General features: G+C 52.4%; 6 protein-coding genes and 1 non-coding gene across 7 annotated transcripts; 3 read left to right on the forward strand and 4 right to left on the reverse strand.

Annotated features, from left to right (window-relative positions):
- Position 1: 1 nt before the first annotated feature.
- EV422DRAFT_365610 (SNF2 family N-terminal domain-containing protein) lies at positions 2-5,454 on the reverse strand. The gene is made up of 6 exons (XM_053066686.1): positions 4,849-5,454; positions 2,862-4,751; positions 2,459-2,796; positions 1,962-2,390; positions 875-1,891; positions 2-802 (listed from the first exon to the last, which is right to left on the reverse strand). Exons 1-6 carry the CDS (start codon positions 5,107-5,109, stop codon positions 196-198), a joined length of 4,542 nt encoding a protein of 1,513 aa, XP_052927721.1. The 5' UTR covers positions 5,110-5,454; the 3' UTR covers positions 2-195.
- A 252-nt stretch (positions 5,455-5,706) lies between these two features.
- Positions 5,707-6,789, forward strand: EV422DRAFT_494025 (Adenosylcobalamin biosynthesis, ATP:cob(I)alamin adenosyltransferase-like protein; the record flags this gene model as incomplete). The annotated part of the gene is made up of 6 exons (XM_053067712.1): positions 5,707-5,752; positions 5,824-5,975; positions 6,089-6,161; positions 6,295-6,398; positions 6,482-6,606; positions 6,678-6,789. 6 exons carry the CDS (start codon positions 5,707-5,709, stop codon positions 6,787-6,789), a joined length of 612 nt encoding a protein of 203 aa, XP_052927722.1.
- Positions 6,790-7,356: 567 nt separating this feature from the next.
- Positions 7,357-9,863, reverse strand: EV422DRAFT_555129 (ClpP/crotonase-like domain-containing protein). Its single transcript, XM_053071897.1, has 10 exons — positions 9,611-9,863; positions 9,262-9,519; positions 9,016-9,189; positions 8,721-8,946; positions 8,458-8,650; positions 8,267-8,388; positions 8,027-8,208; positions 7,860-7,946; positions 7,651-7,784; positions 7,357-7,582 (listed from the first exon to the last, which is right to left on the reverse strand). Exons 1-10 carry the CDS (start codon positions 9,848-9,850, stop codon positions 7,435-7,437), a joined length of 1,764 nt encoding a protein of 587 aa, XP_052927723.1. The 5' UTR covers positions 9,851-9,863; the 3' UTR covers positions 7,357-7,434.
- A 390-nt stretch (positions 9,864-10,253) lies between these two features.
- Positions 10,254-13,514, forward strand: EV422DRAFT_504842 (retinal pigment epithelial membrane protein-domain-containing protein; the record flags this gene model as incomplete). The annotated part of the gene is made up of 11 exons (XM_053068451.1): positions 10,254-11,006; positions 11,074-11,125; positions 11,214-11,325; positions 11,409-11,578; positions 11,752-12,044; positions 12,120-12,347; positions 12,403-12,657; positions 12,749-12,790; positions 12,875-13,082; positions 13,161-13,430; positions 13,459-13,514. The coding sequence occupies 11 exons, from the start codon at positions 10,254-10,256 to the stop codon at positions 13,512-13,514; spliced, it is 2,439 nt and encodes an 812-aa protein (XP_052927724.1).
- Positions 13,515-14,083: 569 nt separating this feature from the next.
- On the reverse strand, positions 14,084-16,111 carry EV422DRAFT_521958 (tubulin, alpha, ubiquitous). Its single transcript, XM_053069781.1, has 4 exons — positions 15,780-16,111; positions 15,533-15,669; positions 14,842-15,421; positions 14,084-14,769 (listed from the first exon to the last, which is right to left on the reverse strand). Exons 1-4 carry the CDS (start codon positions 15,856-15,858, stop codon positions 14,213-14,215), a joined length of 1,353 nt encoding a protein of 450 aa, XP_052927725.1. The 5' UTR covers positions 15,859-16,111; the 3' UTR covers positions 14,084-14,212.
- A 549-nt stretch (positions 16,112-16,660) lies between these two features.
- EV422DRAFT_t46 lies at positions 16,661-16,742 on the forward strand. The gene has a single exon. It is a non-coding gene; the product is annotated as a tRNA-Leu (tRNA).
- Positions 16,743-17,119: 377 nt separating this feature from the next.
- On the reverse strand, positions 17,120-21,290 carry EV422DRAFT_612156 (uncharacterized protein). The gene is made up of 5 exons (XM_053073890.1): positions 20,103-21,290; positions 19,292-20,031; positions 18,372-19,246; positions 17,948-18,307; positions 17,120-17,878 (listed from the first exon to the last, which is right to left on the reverse strand). The coding sequence occupies exons 1-5, from the start codon at positions 21,155-21,157 to the stop codon at positions 17,276-17,278; spliced, it is 3,633 nt and encodes a 1,210-aa protein (XP_052927726.1). The 5' UTR covers positions 21,158-21,290; the 3' UTR covers positions 17,120-17,275.
- Between the last annotated feature and the right edge of the window lie 311 nt (positions 21,291-21,601).

A 21,601-nucleotide genomic window follows, 5' to 3' on the forward strand; every position in this document is an offset into this window, starting at 1 on the left:
AACCGCACACTACACGAAAGACATCACCCCATAGAAACTCCCATATGCATGGTTATTACGTTCGCAAGACGTTCTTTTCAACACCAGATATAAAGGCCATATATACACATCAAGAAACCACCCTCACAAAACCATCTACGCCCTCACATCCCGTCCATCAGCCCAAGCCCGTGATGATCCCTGCACCACCTCGACTCATTCAGGGATTTCCCCATCTTCGATACTAGGATCTACCTGAGGAGGCGGGGCAGGCAATCGCATCCGAATTTTCGGCAGCGATCCGTACTTGTTCGATATGCCCGGCACGCCCAAATCGCGCTTCTTCTTCTTGGGCCGGCGAATGCTGTCGTCGCCTTCGGCGTCCGACGCATTGGTCACGCTCGAACGTTTGTTGCGTGAAGATTTGGAGCCACGACCGCTGTTTGACGGACCTGCGTCGTCGTCATTGTCACTTGCGGCGGACATCATCGAGTGCTTGCGTTTGTTGCTCGGCGGTTCTTGGTCCTGTTCCGTGATGATGATTTGGCCACCTGGTGCCAGTTCCTGCACACGGGTGTCGAGGGCGAATTTCATTTGCACGGCGTCTTCGTAGACTTCAGACCCCTCCACGTTGTAAAGCATTGCGTTGGCGAACATCAGATGGAAGTCGGCGACGAACTGGTCGAGCGTCTTGTAATACGCGTGGTTCATACGATGCGAGATCATGTCCATGGCAATGGGCGATTTGATCAGTTGATAGTAGTCGGGGTAGTGCGCCCGAGCCGGCAGCTCGCGGAAGAGGTCACATCGAAGGCGAGTCATACTGCGAATTGCCAGAGAAAACTAAGTAACCAACGAAGTAAGAGAATAAAAGCAAAAAAGCCCGCGTGCATACCCGTTGTCATATTCGACCTCGGAGTTCTCAACTGCCTTGTAACACTCCCCAAAGATCCGCCTCAAAGCACGACGCCTGGCCGGCGGCAGAGGGTCGACCTCATTCTCATCGACCCCTGCAAACTTCTTCTTTCGACCGCGCTTGACAACGGGCGTGTCCTCATTTTCGTCCTTCACTTTCCCCCTTCGAGCTTTGCGTCCCGTGCTGATATCAGGCACGTCGTCGAGCGGCTCATCTTCAGCCTTCTTCGTGGGTCTTGACCGTCGTTTGGTGGGGGTCTTCTCAGCCTGCGGCTCCGGCAACGACTTCCCTGCAGTTCCATCCTCGTCATCCTCATCGCTCCCGTCGTCATCTGACCCATCTTCGGTCCGGCTTTCCCTCAACCTCTTCCGCTCCTCCCGTTTAGCTTTCGCAGCCCTTCTCTTTTCGATATAGCCTTCAACGTCGCCATCCTCGAGGGCAGCAACGTACTGATCGTCATTCAACCCATCGTCATATCTAATGTCCTTTCGTGCACGTGCTCCACGTCCAAAAACTTCCAACGCCTGGTCCCCTGTGATCACTTCATCGACAATCTTGAATGCATCCGGAAGCTCAGAATCCGGAATCAAACGAGGTGGAGGATCGCCCCGTTGTCCGGCCGCCCGCCAAATCTCTTTCTCTTTTTGAACGCGGTCGGCGTCCATCTTGTTAAACAGCTCAAGCTCGCTCTCGTCACGTGCAATGATCTCGTTAAGATCGGTATCCTCGAGCTGTCCTTCACCCTCATCTTTGTCTTCCTCGTCCTCATCTCCTCCAAAAAGTGATCGCAGAAGCTCGTCACGTTCGCGATCGGTGGTCTTGTTGTCGAATTTGCCGGCTTGGATGACTTTGCCGTCCATATCCAGTTTGTACTGCGCTCGTGCTAGGATCGTCTCTTCCACGGACCTCGCCGTGATCAACCGAAGAATTCTGACTTCTTTGGTTTGACCGATACGATGCGCTCGGTCTTGTGCTTGCAAATCTTGGTGAGGATTCCTAGAGGAGAGAAGAATGATGGTAAATTTCGTGCTACCGTCATATGAAAAGTGAACAATTGGAAACATACCAATCGGAATCAAAGATGATAACAGTGTCAGCAGTCTGCAAATTCAGACCCAGACCGCCAGCACGAGTACTGAGTAAGAAAATGAAGGGAGGTTCCGGATCCTCCTTGCTGTTGAAGGCTTTCAACATGGTCGTTCGGTCTTCAGCCTTGGTATGTCCATCCAACCGGAGGTATGCATGTGCGCGGAAACGAAGGTAATCCTCCATAATGTCCATGACCTGAGTCATCTGGAAGAACATGAGGACACGATGCCCCGTAACCTTGTACTTTGGCAGAATACGATCCAGAAGTTCGAATTTTCCGGCAACACGCCAAAGATTGTTGTCCGTCATGCCATATGGGTTCATGGTGTGTTCCACCTCTTCGAAGACGTACGGGTGATTGCAAACCTTTCGGAATTGCATGACCAAGTTGTTGAGAGCCTTTTTCCTAGGGAGCCGACATTGCATGTTAGCAAAAGCGCTTTTCTGATGGGTGTTACGAGCCGCTAAGCTTACCTCTTCTCCCCATCGCCGCCGAAACTGGACCGCTTATTCCGAATCTGCTCATATAAGCGGTGCTGCAACGCGGACATCGGGCATTTGACGACTGTCTCGACCTTGTCGGGCAGTTCTGACTCTACATCCTTCTTCAGACGTCGCAACAAGAACGGCCGAAGGACCTTGTGCAGTCCACGAATGATAAGCAAAGACTCTTCTTCATTCAGCCGTATGTCGTTTTCTTTCCCTCCTTCTTTGGCAAAAGGATGGTTGAACCAATCGTCAAAGGTGTCGACGGAACTGAAAATCTTGGGCAAAATGAAGTTCAGCAAAGCCCACAACTCGGGAAGATCATTCTATTGATGACATTAGGTCAGTAAATAGGCGAGACAAAGAATACGAAAGAGTTGAGGCACCATACCTGCAACGGTGTTCCTGTGAGAATCAATCGATAACGCGTAATGTAGTGTCGCGCTAACGTCATCGATAGCTTCGACTGCGTGTTCTTCATTCGGTGTCCCTCGTCAATGATCATGTACACCCATTTGATCTTGCTGAGCACGGCTTTCTCCCGAATGACATATTCGTACGTGGTTACAACCACGTTGAAATTGCCCGACTTGATGTCATTCCGAACTTTCGCACGCTCAGGCGCTGTCCCTTTGAAAACGATCTTGTTCACCTTCGGCGCCCATCGTTCGAATTCAAGTTCCCAATTGGTGATTGTCGACAAGGGGACGATGACCAGATACGGTCCCAGCTGCTTCTTTTTCTCCATGAGATAGGTGATCAGCGACAATGTTTGGATGGTTTTGCCCAAACCCATCTCATCGGCTAAGATGCCATTGAGTCGGTTATTGTACAACGACACCATCCATTGCAGCCCTTTGAGCTGGTAGTCCTTCAGCTTTCCACCAACCAAAAGTTCCGGTTGCTCCGTGACCGTCTCTTGGATCCTGTGCGCTGTGTTGTAATAATCGTTATCACCGGCATCCTCGCCTTGAGTATTGTGGTGCGTCACCTCGTAATCGTGAACGGAAGCTTTCTGATCGTGCATCGCTTTTGTTAAACTGGTCAAGTACGACTCGGTTTGGTTCAGCAGATGCATAATACGGTTGTTTTTCACTTTGTCCACGAGCTTCAAGTACGTCGCTTCGTCGTTGGCCTTCAGAGCGTTCAAACGCTCTTGTGACAGTCGCTGCTGCCGCTTCTCCTCTTCCTTTTGCGCATTGGCATGGAATCTGGAGACGGCTTGTCCCAAGCGGATGCCCTTTGTCTGCTGCTGCTTATGAAAACCGACCAAGTCTCTGCCATGCTGAAGAATCGAAAGCAGGTAGTCCTGATGCTTCTGCTTGTCCCTCTTCTCCCGTTCCAATCGTTGATTCTTTTCCAACTTTTCGGTTTGCTTCGCTTCTCGGAGTGATTGCTTCTTGACTCTGCGATATGCACCCCGATCAACAGCAGTCGCCAGCGTTGTAGCCTTCCCAAGAGACTGCAAGATCTCCGAACGCAACTTCTTCTGCTTATCCAGAAGCTTCAGGGCCTTCAACTCAATGAGCGCCTGGATCTTGGCACCTGTATCGCTAGCCAGGTTGCTCGGCAACGATTCCAGTTCGTGTATGCGGTATTGTATACGCGCCTTGATCTTCTTCTCTCGCTCCTGTATCAGAGCATGAGGATCGATACCGCTAGGAGTTCCGCTAGGTATCACCAGCCGTTGCTGCAGATCCGCCATCGTGATCTTTTTAGGAAGCACCGACTGCGGTGTGGAAAATGGACCCAATTCGAAGCGTGTAGCGACCGCTTTGGTAACCGCGGGTGGTTGTGAAGTAGGTTGTTGAGCTAAAGCCTGTCCAAGTTTATGAGAGGCCTCGATGATGGTCTGGGGTATCGGGTGAAGCTCTGGTTTTGGCTCGGGTGGCCGTAACCCATCTGGATTGAACACCAACCGACGTAGGTGCTCCGGAACAGGTTTGTTACTGGAGATAAGCTTGAAAACATAGATTTGACAACGCAGCGCTGTGAGCTGCTCTTGCGTGAAAGGTCCTGCCGCTTGCCCAGAAACAGCTGTTTGTGATCCATCCCCATCAGCATCCATCGGTGCGGCTCCAGTAACGTCGCGGGTATTATCAGCCGTTGTTGGCGGTGGAAGGGAAGGCTGCTGGTAGGGTTGTTGTGGTGGATGCGTCGCAGCATGAGCTGACGCCTGTGCTGTAGCGCTGTTCTGATATTGACGCAGTATGGCCATAATCCTGCCGAACTCCGGGTCATTGTTCTCCGTTGCACCTTTCTCTTTGAGCACCCGTGCTTTCTATTAGAGATCACGTACGTCCAAGAGCAGTTAGTCTACACATGATCCGGTTGTGCAAAATGTGGGTAAGCCCAAACGAAAGCTGTGGGATTCATACCGTAATCAGGTCTCTCAGCTGGTCCGAAGAGATGTGCGGTAGGAGTGGTGCTTGCGCGGTAACATCCCCGGACATGCGGTGAGGGAGTTGTTGGTAGGGTTGGTGCTGGGATGGGGATTGTATCGGACGGGCTGCGAATCCGGCATTGTTGAAAGGAAGTTGTGGCTGCTGCAGCAGCTGTTGCTGTTGCTGCAGCTGAGGATGTTGCTGTCCCTGAGCCGACGCCCCAGGTGCTGTCGAGGAAGCAAGCGCCGGAAACATGGCCAGCAGGGTGTTGCGTGGTGTCGTTTTGCCTGTCCTGTGGATATGTTTTGACTCTCCACCCGTTCGTACTTGTCCGTGGGAAAACGCGAGGGAAAGTCACCTTGGCTTGGGCCTTCTGCCGTGGCCGTCTGACACTCTTGTGGCATGCAATGATTTGGAGGCCCTGCCGATCTCAGTTTCGGATTCCGTTTAGAGTGGGCCTAAGTAGTTGATTAGAGTGCGTTCGCGTTTGTGTGGCAAATGATTGGGGCAGTTTGTGGTCGGAGCGTCCACTGTTGAGCACCAGCACCTCGGAAACAGAAGGTGAAATATTAGCCCGTCTAATCAAAAGCCATCGACCACTGTTCGCAAATACCCTTATCTGAAAGCCATTCATGGCTCGTGGACTCGTCACGTCACAACAGATCGCTCCAACAGACGGTGTTCCCCGGCTTGACGGCCAAAAGACTCTCCACACTTTTACGGATGCTGCGGTCTATCACTCGAACCCGACCAAAGTCAGCGACTGGGCTTATAAGGTCTCTTGCTGTGTCGTCCATTTGCGTCCGTTTTCAAAGTCAACGAACGCGCTCGCTGCATTCCAACCCGCCTAAGATGTCGGAACGACGAATCCCCATTTACACCCGCACCGGCGACAAAGGTGAGTTCATTTCAAGGCGCCTGACCTATAGAACCTGGAAAAAAACAATTCTCATATCTTCAATGCCCTAGGGACATCCGCTCTCTTCACAGGCGAACGGCGTTCGAAAGACGACGATATTTTCGAGGCGCTAGGCACCACCGACGAACTATCCAGCTACCTCGGCCTTGCAATAGATCACTGTCAGGATGCGAACAATGGCCTTGCCGAGAAGTTGCAGCAGGTAGTTTGCGAGTGGAGGTGGCCTCACAGCTCCAGCGATGGTCGTCCTCTGGCGCTTGAGTGAGCAGAACAAACAGGGGCTCGTGCTCACGTGCTGGAGTGGATCATTTTCAGGTGCAATGTTTGTTGCAGGATATCGGCTCCAATGTTGCAACCCCGAGAAGCAATGCGAGCGAGGTCCGGTTAGGTGTGTAGCTCGCTGTGAGCGCATAAATCCCGTACACGGGGTCGGAGTCTCTTGGCGCGGCCTGCCACTGACCGTCACTTGCGACAGCTAATCTCACATCTTGCATTTCTGTCATGTGAATGCATTATCTCAGCTCGTACAGAGTTCGACACGGATGGGGCTCTTGCAGTCGAGCTAGAGACGTGGATAGACGATCTGGACAAGTCGCTCCCACCGCTGCGTAACTTCATCTTGCCGGTAAAATTGAATCACCGCAAAAGTGGCAATCCTGGAATACCACATTCAATCGGAAGGAGGACCTGACATCGTCTTATCTGTAGTCTGGCGGAAAAGCCGCGTCAACCCTCCACATATGTAGGAGCATATGCCGACGCGCAGAAAGGCGGGTCGTGCCTCTCGTCAAAGCCGGCTGGGCGGACGAAAGCACGGCAAAATATCTGAATCGGTATGTTTCGGCCTTGAGGATGCATTGACTCTGACGCACGGTTTTTGGAGACTCATGTGGGCGATTGGTAGATTGAGTGATTTCTTATTCACTGCGGCGCGGTATGCTGCGAAACACGATGGCAAGGAGGAGACTATATATAAGAAGTTTGCTAAGAAAGCCAAGAGTACTATAGAAGCCTAGTATAGAAGCTATGGGAGGTGTCTCAACGCGTACTTTGGTGCAGTGCGTGGGATGTCCCTCTGACTGATGCAGAAGGTAAAGACGGATGCGTCGTGCGACGGCATCTCAGAGGGATCCGGCGTAGAGCAGCGTACGGTGGACTTTCGAACACCGCCGTACTTTTACTTAGACAATGCAGAATCTATTTTCATATGTCGGAAGGCGGAAAAGATACGTTACAGGACAGGGAAACGTAATGTACATGCCTGAACTACAGATAAACATCTATTTTGGTCTCCTGCTCAGTACCTCTGCGACCCCATCGACAGCGCCACCTTGGAAATAGGGTCCTGCCACACAAGGTACGAGTTCTGCCCCTTGGGGTTGACCTCCAACACATACCGGTCAAGCACGGTGGTGACTTTTTCCCTCAACCCCGTCTTGCCGCGTCCGTAGCCTCCCTCGAACGTAAGCTCACGCGTTCCGAGTGTGAGCCCGGTGGGGATGAATGGCAGGGCGGCGTCGTAGCCTCCCCAGTTCTGTTCAAAAAAGGCGAGGACTTCGGCTTTGTTGGAAGGTCGGCTTAGGGTGGTGTTTCGTCGCCCGTTGCCTGGAAGGAAATGTAGAGATGAAGGCAGATAAGCTGATGCGCACGTGACAGTAACGTCAAGCAACCGCTTCCATCGATGTTCCTGACGTACCGTGAACAACACGTTTGATGTCGCTAATAGTGGGCAGACCCGACATGGTGCGATGAGGATAGTCCCAGTACGTCAGGCCATTGGCAAACTTAAGTTGTGGGATGTTGTTACCACTAAAGGAAAAGACTCGGTGAGTAGCCGTGGCACAGAATCACCAGTTTACTGTTATATAGATACGCACACATTGCTTGGTAACTGGAAGTAGCCTTTCACAATGGCGTCGGTAATCTCATTTCTTCTCTCCCATGGGATGCCCCATACAGGGTCGCGCTTGCCGAAGATGGCGTTGACGCCTTCTGCGAAATCGCTTTTTTGCTAATCAAAACCGGTGCGTGAGCGACGCACAACTTATAGCTGCAAACGTCAAAGGGCGCCGAGCGCCCTCCGTACCAGAAAGTTTGCCACAAGATTGTACTCCATTCTGAAACAGTCCATGAAATCCTTCTTCCTGCCTCTTCGAAGTTGTTCCAGGGTAATCTGGTACGGAAAGGCGAAGTGAAAGTGTGAGTTTCCCATTCCAACTTCAATCGTCAGCTGCTCGCAGGTTGTCATCAAACCTTCAGGCTTAACGGAGACATCTTCTGCAACGTAGCAAGCGTGTTTGTGGCCCATTCAGAGTTCTCTTTCTCCAATGCTCGAAGGATCTCTTCCAGGTTGTTGTACTTGAAGCACCGGTCGATCGCAGCGCCGATGTCACCTCCCAGAGTCCAATTCTTCCACCGCTGCAAATCCGTGTCCGCTGCAAATCCGGTCAAAAGGTTTGAACTCAGTACAACTGGCGTCGGTTGAGTACTTACCGACAAACTCCTCCAACACCATGTTGATCACTTCAAGCTCGTCAGTCTCGAGCTCCGCCAGTCGCGTCATCAGAGCAGGCAATCGATCGGAGGGTATGTAGTGTGTTGCTATGCCTGCCATGCTGTTCATCAATTTATCGCATAAGTGAGGCTCAGACACATGCGTTTCAGCCCACCGAATGGTCACTCACAAGACTTCCTCGCCCTTCAATTGTTGTCCCGTCAGACCGAGGTAGGTGCCCAATTCCCCGTCCAATCTCGGTAAGAAAAAGCTTCCTCCCACATCCGGAAACAGGCCGATTTTGGTCTCCGGCATAGCAAAGAGCGTGTTCTCTGTGGCGATCCGGAAAGGTGCGTGCACGGACAACCCAACACCACCACCCACTGAAACACGCAAAGAAGTCGCACATTGTCAGAAATCTGCCGGCATCGAGAGTCCCAGTTTCGTACGTACTCGTGATGCCGTTCATGATGCTAACAAAGGGTTTGGTCAAAGTGCCTAGGGTATGGTTCAAAGAGTATTCCTCTTGAAAGAATGTGAGGGCTTGGGCAGCATCTGTCGGGTCCTTTGAGGACGCCAGCTTGACAACCGTCTTCACGTCCCCTCCTGAGCAAAATGCCCGGCAATCGTCCGCGTTGGTCATCACAATCACTTTACACAGATTGCTTTCTTTCCATTGCTGGGAAACATACATGTAAGTCTCGACACACAACCGGCGGGAACGCAAACGACTTGTAAGGTACCTTACCTGCAGCTGTGGCACGATGTTCCGGATCATACTGAGGTTCAGAGAGTTGAGTGCCTTTGGCCGGTTCAAAAGGAAGATGCGCGCCGACTGCATCTTCTGGTGACGGACTTCGCTCTGTTGGACATACGCGCCAGAGGCATCTTCTGCGTTGACGGGCGTGGTAGTCGAAATCATCTTCGGGAGGAGCGTAACTGATATAAGGTATCTGCCACATCAAGAAGGCATCACAGTTCCCTTCTCCCGTACCCTTTTTGATGCCCCCGAAGATAAGTGAGAGGCTACTGCCGATACTCTACGTTGCGGGGCTGATGATCTAAGGGATGTGGTGGGATGTGCCAGTGTTGCACTCGAAGTGAAGATATGCCTGCTGCTCGAAGCAGTTTGTGGTACTGTCGGTCTGCTCAGGTTTTTCATCGAGTGCTGACCAGGGCGGCAGTGGAGCCTGCAACACCGTTTGGCGATATGGAAAACCAACTGCGACATTGAAACCCTCTGAATGCAATCCTATTGAGCAGAGGTGCGGCTGAGTGGGGTTTCCAAGGAAGGCTCAGTAAGCGTGATTCAAGAAACACCAATATCCGGGAGTAAGACTGACCTTCAAGGTGTGGTGGGGCAGTTCGCTGGTTGTTGTTGGCTGGGAAAATGCTCGCTGCGAAGGTTGGACGGGTTGTGGGAAGGGGCGAGAATGAGATCCCAGTGTCCCACACCTGACTGACTGGGGACTCGCGCGCGCCCAAGCCACATGTCTGACGGCGAGTGACAGTATGCCCGTCAGTCCATCGTCAGACTCTCCACTCGCACCTGCAGACGGATATCCGCATGCAATTTCCCCCATTGACGGCCCCACTGCAGTCGGGAAAGGCACATGCAAATGCTGAAAGGCATGATAGTTTGTGACGTATATCCAGATGCAAACAAGGAAATGTGGGGTAGTCATGGCGCATAGTCTCCGGGAAGAAATACTCGAAATCCGTGAGGCGCTTCTGCAGTGGTATAAAAGCTGGACGCCCAAACAAGTATCCCAAAAAAGCACAGGTGCGGAAAGACAGAGTAACAAGCTCTGCTCCATTGCTTTACCATCAACCAACGTAAGTGCAAGGACAACTTCGTGCATCAACTGTTGGCAGAGCCTGGCGCCGGCGTCCTCAGGCACACAACCTGGATGATTAATCAAATTCAGCCAGTCCGCTCATCACACTTGCTTCTCTCACATTCTTCAGACCAAGTTACGTCGAGCAATGACAACTTCCGCTACGAAAATCGATATCTCTACCACGGGGCCGATCGTCGCTGGTCCCCGTACTCCGCCTACTACCCCCCCGCGAGCCAAGGGCGAAGGCGAAAACCCCGAGGCGTATCCCCACATCCTCCTATTTCCGGGGGATGTTGGAACACCCGAACCCGAATGGGGTGTTAATGGCGGCAAAGATGGCGGCGTCTACGACAAAGAAGCCATTCTTGCGCAACTGGCCGCCAACGCTCCCCAAGGCGGCTACGAAGGGCCTACCTCGGAAGACCAGGAAACGCTCTCTGAACCAGGAAAAGATCAAGAAGAGCAGGAACCGGAGCTGATTCGCGACGCAACCGGCGAGCCTATCCACCTCCATGGGAGCGTTGCTCCTGGTACCGGAACCCCCCTCGGCCCAGCCGGGGTGGCCAAGACCGCTCTAGAAGTGGCCGACACTCTGGATGTCATACCGCCGCTTAGCGTTCTTGAGGCTGGCGCTCGCGTAGTCGAACAAGTTCAGGAGAGGGAAGGTGAAGCCAAGCCCGAAGTCGGTTGGGGCGATGAAACGCCGAAGCAGAAGCCCAGGCGAGACAAGCATGCTCTTGTCCGAAGGGCCTTCGAAGGACCGGCTCATGTTGGCATGGCCGAGTTTGGATACGAGACAATTGAGAGTATGTTCAACGTCAGCCAAACGGTGGACCCGGAGCGTTATGATCCGCGAGTTCCCTACATTGCCGGTTTCAGCAACGGAAAGGAGATCAGGGTAAGTACCGAGTAGAAAGGGTTAGCAGTTGCCGCAACTGATTATTTGAAACTTCATCAAAAACCAGGACACTGTTATTCTCGACACGCAGTGCGCTGCAGCCCCTACTTGGTTGAAAGGTATGTAAGGTGGAAGACTTGTCCTCGTCTACGTAATTGTTGACCATCCCCGATACTCAATTCGAAATTGCACCTTTTTCTCAAACAGGTGCGCTCTATCGCAACGGTCCGGGTATCTTTGATCTCGAGATCTTCCACAAGCGTCAGGTCCACGCCACGAGCTTCCAACACTGGTTCGACGCTTTGCCGCTGGTTCATCGGTGCGTTCGTCGCATTTTCGTTCCCGCCTCCTTCGATATCCCATGAAGTTCCTAATCTAACCGCAAGTAAACATTCTGCGTAGATTTGAGATCGACGCCGAAAACCAAATAGTGAAATACCGCTCTCGCTTCACCGCAACGGGGCTTGAGAACACCATTCGCGCGCATCTTCGCAAGACGTACGTCCCTATCGTGCCCAACATGGGCTGGCTGGGATTGAAGAGGACGAGTTCTGACCCCTCGGCTATCTGTGGTACGTTTCATCGTTCGCCGTCGCATATCTTGTGTTGTCGACGGCGCACAATGCTCATCGGAATCTTTCTTTGTGATCTGGTATCGACGAATAGCCAACTTTGGTGAGCAACGCCTACGATTCGCACGCTATGCATTCACTGTACTGATGATGCTCTATCGGGCACTATTCAGCGATCCACACGCAATTCCCCTTCCGCCACTCCACCACGGCTCCGGAGAACCGCCTCGTAGCGACCACGGACACCAGCCTCCTCCAAGAGATCGACCCGGTTACGTTGATCTCCAAGCAAGCTCTTCGATACAGCGACATCAATCCAGCTTTCCAAGGTTCCGGCGCCGCCGCCGTCCCTTGGCGTGACAGGAAGACGGGCGATATGATCAACTACACGATGCAACATCTTGCGTCTGGGAAGGCTAAGTACACCTTCTTTGGATTGGCGCAGAATGATCGATTCAACCCTCCGGTAAGCTTGACGTCAATCCGTGTGGCCACACTCCAAGCCAATGATCAAAACGCTAACCGCTGACACCTCTTACAGGGCAACATCATCGCGACGATCACAGCGCCCCCGACTTACGCCCATACTTTCGCAGTTACCGAAAAATACATCGTCCTCATCGTCTACCCGTACACCCGCACCTGGGGCGAGGGTCTTAAGCGCCTGGTGCCCGGTTGGCTCGGCATGGGCGGTCACGGTCCGATGGAGACCGACCCGCGCAAGGGCATGTATTTCGACGTTGACGGCGTGACTACTTTCCATGTTATTGTAAGTGTGTCCGTCGACGTAATTCATGTTATGTGATGTCAATTGGCTTACCCAGTATCAATGTTCCTTCCGCGCACAGGATCGCTACCGCCGTGAAGAGATCAGCGTGTACCGCACAGGCCCGATGTTCGCGCTTAACATCGTCAACGCCTTTGAAGACCCGTCCGCCGAGACGGTTTCCATTGACTTGAACTGCTACGATAACGATGAGATCTTGAGCTGCTGGGACCTTGTCAACTTGCGCACGCTCGAGATGCTTCCTTGGCCGGCGGCGACTATCCGTCGCTATGTCTTGGGCAAGCTTCCTGAGGTAGGTAGTCATGCAATGGTCCCGGAAACACATTCGGAGATTTTACATTCAGATATTTGGCTTTTGGTGACGTTCTGCATTGTCTCACCAGACCGCTGCGATCTACAAAGTTGACAAGAGTAAGCTTCCTGAGGTACGTACAAGATCTTCAGCTAGGAGGTTTCGCTGTCGCTGTCTTGAAAGTACTCATCCTCACCTGTCATCCAAAATCACGCAGCCCACATTCACCCATCGCACCGACTACACGCTCGAATGGCCGACCATCAACCCGCACGCTCGCCAATACAACGAGTATCGCTTCGCGTGGGGCCTGAGCATCTCGGCTGCCAAGCGCAGGATGACCAACGTCGTGTGGGACACTATCGTCAAAGCCGACTTGTCCGACAAATCTAGGAGGGAGTGGGCGAGCGACGGTTGCTACCCTGGTAAGCCAAAATGACTGATACCGGATGCAATTTGCCCATAGACATCTTACTTCGATTTTCTCCTCAACTGTCCCGCAGGTCAACCCATCTTCGTCCCTAACCCAGCCTGCCGCGACTTCGTCAACAACCCGAGCAGCGGAGGAGACGTCAACGGCATGCGCACCAAGCTCTCGCCCTCGACCGACTCCTTTGTAGGCGACAACGCGGCGGAAGACAGCGGCGTCCTCCTTAGCGTCGTCTTGGACACGCTCAACGACAACACGTCCTTCTTGCTGATGCTCGACGCGCGCACGATGGAGGAGGTTGGCAGGGCCACGTTGCCGATACACATCCCTTTTGGCTTCCATGGTGAGTATCGACTTGACTTCTGTCGTAGCGCTTTCAACTCGCGTAGATTGCACATCATTGATCCGCGATGGCACGTCTCCGTAATGCCACTTCAGGTGCCTGGACCAATGAACTTCACGGCTGAACACGGTCATTTCTCTTCATCGAGGGAGTCTGCATGCATCGAGGAAGACGGCGTATACCTTGCACAACCTATTGATGGCAGGTCATCAGTTTCCTATTGGTTGATCCTGATCTTCTCCTTCGCCGGCTCGCTCGGCTTATATTGTTTCTTTCTCCTATGAGCGTGTGCTTGTATCCATCTGGTTTTCTCGCATTTTCATTTTGCTTGTTCTGTAACAAAGGCTTCTTCCTTCTCGTGCTCCCGATCGTTGGCATCTCCCTTCTTCTCGAAACTCCCCCTAAGCCGTTCAGCTTTATTTTGATTGAATGATTCCTCATAACGAGCCTGCATCCACTGCGTAGTCCTGAAATTCAATTCGTAAACAAAGAGCGTTACATATACATACGTTACATGGAATAGTGCACAATAATCCTCACCAACGCAGAATGGCATCTTTCGTGGCTATGGTACATCAAGGGCCCTTACGGTCTGATGTACAATACAAGTACAGAACGTCCAGAAATCCAAGTGAAAGAGCAAGGCCACGGTGGGCTTAATGGTACGCATAATACATCTTATTTTTTTGAACCAAAGACTTGAAACACAACTAGACAGCTTTTCATTTTCATAAGTGTCCGCACTTATACATGCTTTAACACGAATTTGGGGTATCTAGCATCTAGTACTCCTCGGCCTCCTCTTCCTCACCCTCGACGGAGTCGGTACCGACTTCCTCGTAATCCTTCTCGAGGGCAGCCAAATCCTCACGGGCCTCGGAGAATTCACCTTCCTCCATACCTTCACCGACGTACCAGTGGACGAAGGCACGCTTGGCGTACATGAGATCGAACTTGTGGTCAAGACGAGCCCAGGCCTCGGCGATGGCAGTGGTGTTGGACAACATGCAGACGGCACGCTGAACCTTGGCCAAGTCACCTCCGGGGACGACGGTGGGAGGCTGGTAGTTAATTCCGACCTTGAAACCGGTGGGACACCAGTCGACGAACTGAATGGTACGCTTGGTCTTGATGGTCGCAATGGCGGCATTGACGTCCTTGGGGACAACGTCACCACGGTACAAGAGACAGCAAGCCATGTACTTTCCGTGACGGGGGTCGCACTTCACCATCTGGTTCGCGGGCTCGAAGCAAGAGTAGGTGATCTCGGCAACGGTGAGCTGCTCGTGGTAGGCCTTCTCGGCAGAGATGACGGGAGCGTAAGTGACCAACGGGAAGTCTGTGGAAGAGAAGGTCGAAATGTAAGGATGTGGTGTTGAGAGAAGAGACGAGAGGGATCAATGATACTTACGAATACGGGGGTATGGCACCAAGTTGGTCTGGAACTCAGTCAAGTCGACGTTGAGGGAACCATCGAAACGAAGGGACGCGGTGATGGAGGATACAACTTGAGCGATCAAACGGTTCAAATTGGTGTAGGTAGGACGCTCAATGTCCAAGTTACGACGGCAAATGTCGTAGATGGCCTCGTTGTCAACCATGAAGGCACAGTCGGAGTGCTCAAGGGTGGTGTGCGTGGTCAAAATGGAGTTGTAAGGCTCGACGACTGCGGTAGAAACTTGAGGAGCGGGGTAGACGGAGAACTCGAGCTTGGACTTCTTGCCGTAGTCGACCGACAAGCGCTCAAGCAAGAGGGCACCGAAACCGGAACCTGTTCCTCCACCGAAGGAGTGGAACACGAGGAATCCTTGAAGCCCGGTACAGTTGTCGGCGAGCTTACGGATACGGTCAAGGACGAGGTCGACGATCTCCTTTCCGATGGTGTAGTGACCACGGGCGTAGTTGTTGGCGGCATCCTCCTTGCCGGTGATCAATTGCTCGGGGTGGAACAATTGACGGTAGGTACCGGTACGAACTTCGTCAACGACGGTCTATGTGAGAAAGGAAGAAGAGCGGGGGGAAATTGAGTCAAGTCTCGCGCTGATAGTGTCGGTGAAGAGCGCAATGACGCGCGTCAATATGGGAAGATGCAAGCAACTTACAGGTTCGAGGTCAACGAAGACGGTACGGGGCACGTGCTTGCCAGCACCAGTCTCGGAGAAGAAGGTGTTGAAAGAGTCATCGCCACCACCGATGGTCTTGTCCGAAGGCATCTGACCATCAGGCTGGATACCGTGCTCTGGGAGATGAAAAGATAGATTGAAAACAGATGAGAAACAATGACCGAGTAAAACAAGCAGAACGAAGTAGGTTGTGAAGGGTTGAAGACGAGAGACTCAAAGGACTTACCGAGGCAGTAAAGCTCCCAGCAGGCGTTACCAATCTGGACACCGGCCTGACCGACGTGGATCGAGATACATTCACGCATGATGAGTGTAGTTTCTTAGGGTAAAGAGGAGACAGAGGGAGGAGTAGAAGGCGAGAGAGCGAAGCGATAGAGTGCTGGTAGTCTTTGTTTCCGGTTATTCGATTCTCCAGTGAGGGAGAGAATCTGCGTGGGAAAAAAAGATTGCCGTGAAGAAGAGATTCCGGACGGGCGCTGGGCAAGGGCGGCTGTATTTATGCGGGAGCCGCGAGGGGGGGGGCGTCTGTTTGGCCTCTCGGACGCTTTGCTGTCGCGCCCCTCCCGTTCTCTCTTTGTTTGGTCCCTTCCCCGTCCCCCGTCGGGCTCAATTCTGATTGCAAGGGGTTGTTCAGCTTTTGCTTACGCGATCTCAATCACGCGCAAACTCCGACCTCGCAGATCAGGGAACCTTGTCCTTGTTAGTCTCGTTTGACTGAATTTAGAGGGTGCACACTGCTCGTCCACCTGCCAGCTCCCATTGCGAGTCAAGAGAAATTTCCGCCCACGCGCCTATTCCCATTGCGAGTCAAGAGAAACATCCGCCCAGGAACTGTTTCCTCTATTCTATGGCGAATCTATGCTTGAACGCCCTTCGCTGAGTGATGGAGCGACCATAGGGAGTGTGACAACCGAGCAACTTTTATGAGCGTCTTTGGTGGAGGCCGTCCTCAGGTTCGGAGGCGGGAGCTTGAAACCTCACAATGTGTTGTTGCATGCAGTCAAGTTTCCCAGCACGCATGTGGTTTGAAACCAATGCCGGTTTTCCATGCTGCCTGCGACGTAAGTTGATGTGTTCAGTCGATTTCGAGCGGAGCAGAAACAACAAGCACGTTTGGCCGAGCGGTCTAAGGCGGCAGCTTCAGGTGCTGTTCTCTTCGGAGGCGTGAGTTCGAACCTCACAGCGTGTACATTTCTTTTTTTTCTTTCTTCTTCCCCAACTTCTCCCAACTAGCCTCGCTCGCACGCCTCCTGAGGGTATAGAGTTCTGCATGCGTCACCATGTACTGAAATGCGGTTCCAAGAGTGTGAACCTCCAAACAGCAGAAGAAGTTTTGGGGACAAAATCATGTAACGGATGATAGGTCACATATATATGAAACCGATACTTGCCCAACGACTGTGAATTCGCTGAGGTTTTCCGGTTGTCTGTCGTTTTACTGCCACAAGTCGCCGTAGGTCGGGAAAGCCCGACTCACTTAGGCCTCGCGTTGCGCTACGCGTCAAGGATGTGTGTGTCCTGCCAAGAGGCAGCAGAGCTTCTGGACACAGACCCTTGCAAGGCTCTCACATATACGTTGAGGCGGACCTCGGACGTTCCGTTCCGGACGTCGCTGCCCGCAGTCCCGTGTATGAGCGTATAATGTTGCAGAAACCAATGCAAATTCGCATTTTAGATGGAAAGTCTTAGTCCATACTTTACAGTGTGTCCTGGGGTATACGCTCAAGAGGTCATCTCCTCCAGGCAGAAGATGAGATCTTCCTTTCGGACAATATCAAAACCTCTGCAATTTGTGAAAACATACGGCAGATGCTCCTTATCCTTTGTAGCAGATGCCGGAGGCCGCCTGAGCAAACCAAGTGGAACAATCCCTTTCTCAATACACCAGAGGACGAGCTCCGCATATTTCTTCCCTATGCACTCCGGCGGGACACGAAGATGTGTTACATGTGTGGAAAGTGCTCGCACCACATCGACGACGTACGGCCGGAAATACGACTGCGAAAGCAATGAGTGCATGAATGACGAGGTTGTGATCATGCCGGCCGCAAAGTGTCGATCAAAATGATAGGCTGGGAATGGCGACACTCCTGTTGCGTTGAGTTCCGCCTCGTCGACGAGTCGTTGTAGGTAAGCAGTTGTCAGCGGTACGGTCGTATCGGGCGCGTTGGCGCCGCTGACGCCTTCCATATCATCGCCGTTTTCCGAGTCCGAATCGAGGTTCACGTCCTCCGGATGAACGGAGTCTGAGGCAAGGCGGGCGGGTATCGAATGATATGTGGAAGGCGCCGTACGATGCGATGGCGAAGCTGGCGTTGCACCCGTCTCAACGGCATTCCCTCCCTCGCCAAGCTCGACCATCCCCATCTCAGCGCCTTCTGCAGCGAACAGTACCGCGCCTTCTGAGTGTGCGCCGGAAGCACTACGTGCTCTTGATGCTCTTGTGTCAACCGGGAACTTGCTCTTCCGCCGTTGCGCTACGGCCTTTGTAGCTTTCGCCGTTGCACTAGCCTCATCATCGTTTTTGCCCATTACAAAGGCCCACAGGCGCCATAAGAAGGTACCCTCTTTAGAAGCGCCCTGTGCGCGAACTTTCTTGTACAATGCAAGCCGATCAGCAATGCTCAATGCGTAATTGTTAAGAATAGACTGCATGCGGAGATTGTCGGCATTCCAATCGGTGTCCTTGGATGAGAAGAACTTCACGTTGCTGCCGTTGGAGAGCTCCACGATAAATGGCGTTTCCGGCCATTCCTGAAGTAGGGGGTCAGTGAGGAGACAAACGACTGATGAACGGAAAAAAAGTGCAATAACTCACTTTCTGGAGCATCTTGACTATGAACACGGAGTTTGCATCGGGTAAGTCAGCGCCGGCGTTGGTCGCCTTCTGATTCTTTGTAAATACAACCATTTTGGAACATCGTTCCACCCCTGCCTGAAGCAGACTCGTCCGTTTGAGCGGGGTCCCCCGGATAATCCAAACCCCGGGATGGCCAAGAATATCTGACCAGATACTATCGGCTGATGTGAGATTCGGGACAGACTCCAGCAAGCAAACGATGGGCGTCAAGCTGGTCGGGCTTCGGGAATTCGGCACAGCGGTGACATTTGAGCCTCTGATGGAACGCACAAAGTGGCGAATGGCTCTGGATGTCATCGCCCCGCATAGAATGATGTGGTTTCCGATAGAGTTCGGCAAAACTTCGCACACTGGCGACGACGAGCCAAACGACGGTCCCGCTGCGACACCTTCGCTTACATTCTGGGTGCTTCGAGTAGGTGTGTAAGACTCCTGTATTCTAGCAAGCGGTGCGGTCTTGAGTATAGGAGTCCCCACCACAACATCCATTTCTTTGCCGAGTTCAGCCAGATTGAGCTCATCGCGCATCGCCGTGTCCTTGTACTCGAGCATGATTCGCAGCATGAGTTCGTCTCCACCCTCCGCAGCGCAAAATGCAATGTCATCGTGCCGGAAGCGATAATCTCGTCCTGGGTTCAACCTGATTGGCTCCGAATTGAAGCCTGCGTTTGCGGACATGACGGCAAAAACAATGGCCCCAAAGCTCATCCACACCTCTCGCACCACATGGTGAAACCGGACTCCAACAAGACCGGACGGTACTTTGAAGGCGTATATCTGATGCCCCGCTCCATGTTGATATTCCGTCGTCCAGTCATGCCCGAAGCCAGGATCTGCGCCACCTCCATACACCAATCCTGAGAGCCCAGCTGCACCACCGATAGGAAGATTCACATTGGCGTGCGTGTCTTTGTACGTATGTACCAGATTGAAGATTAGCGTCAATATGCCCGGAACCAGGCAATTCCTGGCGAGAATCGACATTTTTATTTCATCGATGCACAGAACACGATCGCATCCACACGTTTGCGAGAGATCCTGAGATCGAATATCTTGCACCTCGCCAAAGATTGGCAGACCAGGAAAAGCGTTTTTCGCCACAAGCGCTTGCATAAGAATCTGCGCATCCACTCCTCGCGTCACTCGCAGCTGCTCATCTTCTCCTCCGCCACCCTCCTCGGTAGGTGGGCAGTCCAGATTGAGTAAGAATAATGCCGTAGCAGAATGCGCATGACATCGCTGCAAATCGGTGGCACTCAGAGCTGTCCCGCGCAAATAAACCACGCGATTTCTGTAGAACGGATGCCGCAGTAGCCGCCGAACGTCAAGATTCGGCTCCTCATCGTTGAGAATAACGACGTGACCGTCCGGATCTGCTACGAAATACTCTCGGCAGAAATCAATGACCGCCGTGTATGAGACTGTTCCGCCGAGAATCACGTGGCAGTGCTCTTGTTGCGATTTGTAGTTTGCTCGTTGGTACGATGAGGTGCTGTTATATATCTCTGCAATCTTTCCCGTCTGAATCGGGACGAAGGTGATCACGATGATGATAAGGCATATAACCACGATTCGAGATGGAATAGATGATGGAGTAAGATCTCCAAATCCGATTGTGCTGTCGTTATGAACGATCGGGTTAGCACGGACAAAAGATGAGGGAAGGCTCAACACAGCCATAGTAGGTACCTGAAGGTGACCATGATATAGTATAGACTGTCGTGCCAGTTCTCGAGACTGGCATTGTCAACCGAACTTGCGTGGATCGACTCCAAAGCGTTGATGATACTCGCACTCAGAAACACAAAATTCAGAAAACTCAGTCCTAGTATCGTCAGCTCTCGCTTTTCTTCTGTTTCACTGAAGCTTAGCAGCCGGTATGTCCTCAAGATTCGGCTTGCTCGCAAGATGCGGAGCAGTCCCAAAAACCATACGTATTGAGACGTCTCGCTGATCAGCACGTACACGAAAGGCGGGACGATTGAGAAGAGATCGACCAAGGAGGCGATGTTGAAGTAAAAGCGTAGACGATCTTCCGAAGTGTAAAAGGACAGTGCGTAGTCCATCAGAAACATCGTCGCCAGCCATAGGTCTAGGTACTTGATCAATCTCTTGTCCTGACGTCCAATCGAGTACGTCAAGAGGACGTAATTGACGATGGCGAAGAGTGTGCAGGCAACCTGAAACACCATCCAGATCCGCGCATAGCGGGATGTCTCTATCCATCTGCGCATCGCTTCTGGTGATAAGCGCTCTGACCATGTCTTTCGCGTCCGCCTGCGCAAAATGTGGAAGTAATCCTCAGCTGCATCGAACGGCGCAAAGCCGGTGATGAAACGTCGAGTCGGACTTGGTAATGTAGCTCCATCATAACCGGGGACCGTATCCCTACCACCGGCTTTCTCGAGCTTTCTCTCCGCTTTCCTTGCCTCCTTTCGAATCTTGCGGATGTCTTTTGTGTTGCGGAACCCTCGGTTGATGCTCAGGCCCAACTCCGCAAGAGGGTCGCTGAAAAGGTCTTCATCATAACCGTATATCCGCGCCTGGTAAATGCGCCAGAGATATCTGATGATTCGAACGGTAATGATTGTGGCGGGGATTCCGACAAACGGTGCCCAAAGGATAAAGTTGTACCAACGGGCATCCTGTACGAGCGGGACGTCGTCATCGATACTTGTATCATTCGATAGGAGATTGGTTGTATCAGTCAGGTTGCTCTGGCGAGCAAAAAGGAGTCCGCTCATGCTAGCTGGACGGCTCTCTTTCTGCACCTGCTCTTGTTGGTTCAAGCTTCTGCAGAACACGAAGTCCTAGACGCTGAAAACTGCCGAGGTGTGTTGGTTCTGATCTCCTTCACGAACGCAATAGTGGGCATTGAACCCAGCAAAATTCGACGGCGCGTCTGCCCTTTTGGTAATCCCGACATGCTGTCAATTCCTTGCTGTGCCCCTAATAATTGAGAAACGAAAAGGGTAAATCCGAAACTGGAAGCATAGGGAGGGGGCGCATTACATGCTGGAAAGCACACCCGGATTTGCGTTAAGTGCATTATCAAAGGACAGTCATGACAACAACAACTATACCACCACGACCAGACGGTGCCAGTCTCTTAGCTGTCTTCCCCGCTTCAGAGCTGGACACGATCCCGGCATGTTTTCTCAAAGCTGCAGGGAAAGTTCTGCATAATG

The sequence above is a fragment of the Fimicolochytrium jonesii genome (assembly GCF_025526975.1).
Source record: "Fimicolochytrium jonesii strain JEL569 chromosome Unknown EV422scaffold_5, whole genome shotgun sequence".
Taxonomy (NCBI): Eukaryota; Fungi; Chytridiomycota; class Chytridiomycetes; order Spizellomycetales; family Powellomycetaceae; genus Fimicolochytrium; species Fimicolochytrium jonesii.